At 32.6% G+C, this 7,720-nt stretch overlaps 1 protein-coding gene across 3 annotated transcripts; it reads right to left on the bottom strand.

Annotated features, from left to right (window-relative positions):
• Window positions 1-926: 926 nt before the first annotated feature.
• Window positions 927-5,856, bottom strand: LOC114406355 (TMV resistance protein N-like). 3 transcript variants are annotated; one of them, XM_028369043.1, is made up of 6 exons: window positions 5,239-5,856; window positions 4,049-5,147; window positions 3,623-3,898; window positions 2,728-3,495; window positions 2,105-2,177; window positions 927-1,351 (listed from the first exon to the last, which is right to left on the bottom strand). In XM_028369043.1, exons 1-6 carry the CDS (start codon window positions 5,742-5,744, stop codon window positions 1,296-1,298), a joined length of 2,778 nt encoding a protein of 925 aa, XP_028224844.1. In that variant the 5' UTR covers window positions 5,745-5,856; the 3' UTR covers window positions 927-1,295. The 3 variants fall into 3 exon arrangements, with proteins under 3 accessions (XP_028224844.1, XP_028224843.1, XP_028224842.1); XM_028369042.1 differs by having other exon boundaries at window positions 938-1,351; window positions 1,626-2,177; XM_028369041.1 differs by having other exon boundaries at window positions 938-2,177.
• Window positions 5,857-7,720: the final 1,864 nt, after the last annotated feature.

The raw sequence follows: 7,720 nt of genomic DNA, 5'->3' as shown, positions 1-7,720 counted from the left end.
ATAATCAACAAAACCACAAAGGGATTTCTCACCTATGACACGAAGTGTCATTGCGGGTAAGGCAGTGGCAGAGTAGCAAACACCACAGTGGAGTGACATGGTGGAGTTCGTAAGAGTGGCGCAGTGGAATGGTAGACCCCACTACATAGTGACAGTTAGGTTAAAGGCTACTTGTGACGACAATGATGGAGAAGTGGTAGACACTACAATGACAATAATGGTGACAGAGAGAGGAAACTTTTAATGGTTCAAGAAAAAATTCAAGGGTCTTAGGTGACAGAGAAAGAGAACTTTTGAAGAAGGGGAAGGAATGACATCATATTAGAAAAAATATAACATTGACAACATAGGTTTTCAAATGTTAACAGGAAAGCGCATAATATCGATTTTATAAAAAATTGATGTTAAGATAGCACACACAACATTGATTTTAAAATAATAGATATTAACATCAGTTAACAACGACATTTTATTTACAAAAATGTTATCGCACTTATGTTAACATCAGTTTTGATTAAAATCGATGTTATATCCATATTTTGTAATAGTGAAAACAAAGCAATAAAGATGATAAAATAATTGGTAGAAAACGTTGCACGGGTAAATTTCACCAAATCCTTACTCTCATTTCACATTAATGTGTCATACATACTTCATTTAAGCTCAGGTTAAAATCAGTCAATAAAAGTTTCTTAATCCTAATTCCCTAGGTAAGAGAGCCTTAGATACATTCCCTAAGCCAAAATACCACAAAGATTTAACAAGACACTAGTTTTAAGCTTTGTGACCAAAAGATCTTTCCTAAAAAGTCTCTTGGACATTTTGTTTCAATTCAAGACAAAAAAAAAAGTGTTTTCCAGTTCCCAAAATCATTTCATAGGTGGCCAATCTACAACAAGCTTTAAGTAAAGAGACAAAATGCTATATAGAACAAAAATATGAGAAATATATAATCATTTATATCAAAAGATGCATGAGAGTTAAGAAATGATTACATTTATCCCTTACAACAAGAGAACTTAGTCACTCATGACAATAAGCGACATGGGATTATCCATGGTGGGGAAGAAGATGGATGAAGAAAACACAAAAACAGTACAAAAGTTGCAAACTGTTACAATGATGAAAGCAAAAGGGAGGGAGAATCTATCTATATTCACGGGTTAGACCTAAAAATACATAAACAACATTTCCATTTCAAGTGTAAATCCACTCAGCCATGAAATTTTGGCTTGACCATATGCCAGTTTTTATTCTTCCAGAATTTTGTTGACCAAGTTGATCCGTTTGAAGATTCAACACATCATAGTTGCTCCCCAAGATAAATTCTCCATCTTCAGACCCTTTTTTTCTAAAAAAAATATGGGATAAATTACTACAATATATAACAAAGAAATCAAAATACTAAACTTAAATTCAGAAAATAGTGGAAACAAAGCAATCTTTGTCCCAACAACCTTCTAAATCAAGGTAAGAGCAAGAAAAATGACTTAAAAACACCCTAAAAGTACATAATTTTGGCACTTTCCAAAATCCTAGACAATGACTTTGGCATGCCCAGTAAAAATTAGTTCAAAACTCTACTTTCTTGGAAAATATTTTTTTAAAATTTTGTTGAGTCGTACTAATCTCTCATTCTTTGTCACTTTCTTTTGCTCACGAGAAGGCTCCATGTCCTTTTCAATGACATCATCACAATACAAATTAGAAGGCTCCGTGTCCTTTTCAATGACATCATCACAATACAAATGTGAAGGCTCCATGTCCATTTCAATCTTTGTCATTTCCATTTCAATGGATTCATCACAAATTAAATACACAGCTGTCTTCTTGATCGCCAATCCATTCCCAAAAATAACAAAAATCTCCACCTTGTCTCCAGGTCCAAAAAATGATATTATGCCCTGCCAATCTACATCATTAAAGGAAAATAAAGTCTCTCGCTTGTGAAACTGGATGGCGCACTTTGTGTAATTAACCATTAAAACACCAATAAGAACTTCAGTAGCCATGTTTTCGAGGGTTGATAAATAAACAACACACAAAGTTACACCCTTTATGCGACAATCCTCGGGCACAGTGAAATACACTGACTGTCCCTCACCTGTATGAGCCAACCAATACGGATAATAGTCACCAGGGAGAAAAACATCAGAAGACTCACAGGTTGCCAATCCCTGTAGCATGAGAAAAATAGCTTAATCATTTATGAATTGGTACTATTCATGCAGACTTTTTCAATCTTTATTTTGTCATTCCAAATTACAAAATTAATTGGCATTTCTAAGGAAATAACAAAGTTTCCGCATAAATTAGATCATAGTTCTGGTAATTCGTTCAAACAAATTTGGTCAATAGTCTTGTGTATAAATCAATAGCTGATGAGTGATCATTAGGATGCATCTCTGTTTACGTCATAGGGGTCTTTCAACATATGTATATATACCTATTTTTATGATCAATGGGAATTGAACCAATGAGAAGCAAATTGCAGAAAGAAACTTGAAGTAAATTCCAATTTCAAGTGCTTAATATGAGCATGATCACTTGACTTGTTGAGATTAAAATAAGGTATTTTTACATGAAGCCATGTGATTATAGAAGGGAATGGTTCTAAAAGGTGAGTATTGAAGTTTCCTGGATATTTCATCAGGATTATTTCATGTTCTAATAATTAATAGCTAAAATGATTAGTGAAGGTATGTAAATGAAGATGAAGAAAGGAACCTCAGATATGCTGTTGCTGAGAGAAATGAAGACTTGCTCAAAATCTCCAATGCCAATCAAATAAGACTTCACGGAATGATTTGAACTTTGGGATGTATATGATGTTATTTCTAATTCACTAAAATTTGCACCATACACATCATCTAGAATTGTTCTTATTTGGTTAAATAGTTGAATCTCTGTCTCACATTGCACCACAACACTTCGAAAATTTGAAATTGGTGGTGCTAGATCACTCAAATTTTTATTCTGCATGTCCATGGGAATTGGAGATGATGAAGTGCCACTAAACGAGCGAATACAAGATAGGGGATTCATTTTTGGTAGCATCCAAGACCGCATGATAGAAAGATAAACATGATGTGAAAATCCTTCATATCCATAAATGGATATATACCCAATGCCTTTCGAACTTACTATTGGAAAGGGCACTTGTTTCACAGCAGTATTTTCAGCAATTAGTGTTGTCAAGGATTCCATCTGCATTATATCTTCATCCAATGTGTCAATCTTCGAACAACCAGATAGGATGAGAGTTCTCAAAGATTTCAATTTATATATCGATCTGGGGAGATTACTTAGGCTTTTACAGTCCTTCAAATTTATAAATAGAAGATTCTGGAGATCTCCAATGGATTGGTGTACCTTGAGCAAACTTGAACAATCTGTGAGAATGAGCTTTTCAAGATTTGGTAATTTTGAAAAGTCGGGGGTTTCTTTCAAGTACTTGGAGTGACTAAGATTGAGGAATTTTAGCCACTGCAAAACCTACAAGAAGATAGTTTTTTGACAAAAGATTAGAGAAGAAAATGAAAAATGACATAGTGGTAAGTGGAAATCATTACTATTCTAATTAAACTATGATTTTTAAAAGAAAATGATGTGTAATATATACCTGGGGTTCTTTCCAGACTAGTCTAAGACTACTGTGTTTTAAATCAATTGCAATTGCACCTTCCAGATAAAAGCTCTTAGGTATGTATTTTAGAGAAAATCCTTTCCAAGAGATCCATCTCAGTTGCTTAGAAAGATACCTATAATCTCCAGTGAGTTCTACATTATCAAGTTGCAACAGTCTCAATCTCTTCATTTCTGCAAAAGCATCAGCTTTGAAGCAATATCTTTTGTTTGAATGCAATTTCAGAGCCAATCCCTCAATAGCCTCTGTCCCCTGTGATGAAAAGAGCAAAGAAAAACAAATTGAGAAATTTCTATTAATTGTTAGCTCATTAGAAAGTACATGCATGAGGCTCATCCAAAACACACATGTATTGCACATGGAAAGGAAACACTTTCAAGTGCATATAAAGAATGTACTTACAGTTTTCTCTGTCAAAATTTCAACTACATCCTCATCAAACCACAAACGACTGCGCTTCCCAAGTTTCTTTCTTGAACCTTCACGAATAATCTCTCTTCCCATTTCTCGTAGCAAATTATGCATTGCAAGTTTGTTATTCTTTTCAACTTTTACAAGGCTACGCTCTATGAGAACTGTTAACCCAATATCAGCATGTAGTCCACATCCATTTAGTATGTGTGTAACATAGACCTTGTCTTTACCAATAAAGAAACAACATATGTCAAGAAATATATGTTTTTCCATATGATCATATAAATCATCAAAACTTATTCTTAATTTTTGCTGAATTTGATCATTGGGAGTCATTTTTAACCTTGACAATGCACTTTCCCACTCTGTCTCTGTCCTACTAATTAAATGAGAACCAAGGACTTCAAGAGCTAATGGTAATCCTCCACAATAAGCAACTACATCTCTTGCAAGTTCATTGAAGTCTTCTCTTGGTTTTGGTTGTCCAAAGGCATGCCAACTAAAAAGCTGAAGGGACTCATTTTCGTCCATTTCCTCAATTTCATAAACATAATCAACTTTAAGTAGGTCCAGTAGGTGTAGATCTCTAGTTGTAATGATTAATACACTTCCTTGACCAAACCATTCATGATTTCCACACAGATCTTTTAATTGGCCAAACTTATTCACATCATCAAGTACAATGAGCAACCTTTTTCCACAAAGTCTCCCCTTGATCATAGTTCTTCCCTTCCCTACACTTGTTATCTCGACCTTTGTTTTTAGCACATCTGAAAGAAGTTGTTCTTGTAAAAGAGTAACCCCTCTGCCATCCGTTTCACAAACTTCTCTAACATCTTCAATGAAACTTTTATCTATGAATGAACGATGAATTCGATTGTAGATGCCTTTGGCAATGGTAGTTTTACCCAATCCTCCCATCCCCCATATCCCTACCTTACAGACTTTGGTGGACTGATTTTCAATAAATCCAATAACTTTTTCCACGCGGGATTCTAATCCAACAGGAAATTTAGTAATAGACAAGCCGTAGTCTAGTTTAGTAAGAACGAAGTTAATAATTCCCTCCACTAGTTCAGCATCATTCCTTCAAGTTCAATAATAATTACAAAACAGGCAGAATGGTCATCAATTAGGAAATAATATAGTAAGCTTCAAATAAAGTATTCATGTCTTACTCGTGATTGCTCTCATCCCAACCAGGCAAGTTTGCAGCTTTTGTGATGGCTTGGCTCCACCTCGACAACCCAGATTCCAGATGTTCTCCTGAAAATCCTTTTTGTGCAGCTGCTTTCAAGGCTTCTCCAAAATCACCCTTCTGCTGACGTACATCGGAAGGATCAACTTCGTAGAATATGGGTAAAACTCTTTGGCCACGAGTTTCGTGGCTTTCAATGATTTTTTCAAGCTCACGAAGACACAAACTAGATTCGGTATAGGTTTTGGAGAAAACAACTACTGCAATCTGAGACCCTTCTATTGCTCGGATCAGTTCTTCCGACTTCATTCCCTTCAGTAGATTCTCGTCGTCAAGGAAAGTTTTGACTTCAGCATGTAAAAGGGCAGAATGAAGATGAGAAACGAAATTCTTACGGATGTCTTCTCCCCTAAAATTGATGAACACATCGTACATCCATTGGGTTTTGGATTTTGAGAAGGGTGATGAAGAAGACGCGAATTCCATCAAAGGAGTTGATCGAAGATTTGAGGTCAACTGTTACAAGAAAAACCAATAATGCAAAATACAGATAGATGATATTTAGTCTCCGCACCTTGGCTACATTGTTGATAATCACCTAAATAATGGAGTTATCTACGTGCAAACTATACCACCGGTGAGGAACAAAAACTTACCTGTAATAACAGGTTACTAACCGGAAGAAAAAAATAATAAAAAATTAAAACAACACAAAACATCAATAAAATAAAAAGATAAATTATACTATAATGAAACAAGTTTATCAGGTTACAAGTTTGAGACTAGAGAAGGGAAACTTGTTTAACCAGTATTCTTTTAAATACATCTCGTTTTTTTCTTTGAAAAAACTTTTTTTTTTATTTCTAATTTCATCAGTCTATCCTTGTCATCATCATTCCACATCTGCATTGGCCTCCCTCAACACTCTTCTCGTCGGTAACTTTAACCACTGCCGTAGTGCACAAATCTCTCCTTCCTTGTCACCAATTATGCCCTCCACGATGAGAGAGATGAATTTCGAATTGAGCTTGTTGGCAACATTTGATTCCAATAGAACATTTGAATTGGTATTCATAATGTTGAGTTTGGAAGTAAAGGTGTTAGTTAGATTTTCGAAAGGAAGATGAATTCAAAGAAAAAGAAGATGACAAGATTAATAAGAAGGGGTTTGACATCGTAGTTGAATATAACATTTAAAAAAGAAATTATTTATTTAAATTTGAAGAAGATGAAAAAAAGTTAAAGAAAAAAGAGGTAAAGGAAAAAGGATTTACAAATTTGTGGGATAGGTTTTTAACCCCTAAAAATCACTACTCACATAACCATCAATAGAAGAGTGTGTGATGCACGCTGCACAAACCTATATGAGTCAAAAAGTAACACGAATTTTTATTTTTAGAAGACTAACAAAAGACTCAAAATTTTGTAAGAATGGATTCTAAACATTTCAATATTTATAACGATAAAAAATATATTATATCATATAATTTAATTTTTTTAAAATGCCATGTAGGTTTGGATTCGTGCAAGTTTAGCTTCAAGCCAAAAACAAACCCATCTTACCTTTTACAAGGACGAAAAAGCATACCATAAATTTTGCAAGGACGGATTTCAAATTTTTTTCATATTTATAGGCATGAAAAACATATTTCAGCCATAAGAAAAAATAAGATGCTTATGTAGGAGAGTGTTGGAAAGATAAATTATAAATAATATGTTAAGTTGTAGTTTTGATTCCCTGTAATCTCAAATCCATAATTTTGAGGTCCTATATTTAAATCAAGATACTTAGCATCCTATTTTTCAAAATAATAAATTTTTGGCATATTAACACTCACGTGAAACTTATATAAACAGTTGACATGTGTTTATCTAGAAAAAGATTAAATGAAGTGAAAAATAAAAAAATGTCATAATATGAATTGAACTCAAGACCTTTATTTATACATAAGGCAATAAATCACAAACACATTTGTTTTGTTTAGTTAAATATATTAATATCATTTTCTATGTATCATTAGTCAATAATTATTATTTTTTTTCAAATTATCAAAATTTCTAAATTGAAAAATATTTAATATATAAATCTTTTTATTTTAGGTTATATCATTTTTATATGTTTTTGTATTTCAATAGTTTACATATTTTTATTTTACTAATTTATAATTAAATTTCATAAATTAATATGTAAATAATTTAAAATAGAAACGTATAAAATGATATAAAATAAAATTAATATATATATATATATATATATTAATTCTTAATTTATAAATTTTTATAATTTGAAGAAAAATATAAATAACTCTTGACTAATGATATATAGAAAATAAAGTTAACTTAGCTAATTACAAAAAATAAGTATTTTAGTGATTCATTATTTTATTTACGTATAAATGATCTTGGGTTAATTTTTTTTTTACTTTATTTAATCTTTTTTCACATAAAAAAATGACGGAAGA

The sequence above is a fragment of the Glycine soja genome, chromosome 3 (assembly GCF_004193775.1).
Source record: "Glycine soja cultivar W05 chromosome 3, ASM419377v2, whole genome shotgun sequence".
Taxonomy (NCBI): Eukaryota; Viridiplantae; Streptophyta; class Magnoliopsida; order Fabales; family Fabaceae; genus Glycine; species Glycine soja.
Note: the sequence above shows the minus strand (reverse complement) of the source record. Positions and strands in the feature narration are given on the sequence as shown.

Coding starts and splice junctions, on each gene's coding strand:
- LOC114406355 (XM_028369041.1), bottom strand. CDS start 5,744: ATGGAATTCGCGTCTTCTTCATCACCCTTCTCAAAATCCAAAACCCAA. Junction 5,148..5,238: donor TGGGATGAGAGCAATCACGA/GTAAGACATGAA, acceptor TTGAACTTGAAG/GAATGATGCTGAACTAGTGG. Junction 3,496..3,622: donor TAGTCTGGAAAGAACCCCAG/GTATATATTACA, acceptor ATCTTCTTGTAG/GTTTTGCAGTGGCTAAAATT.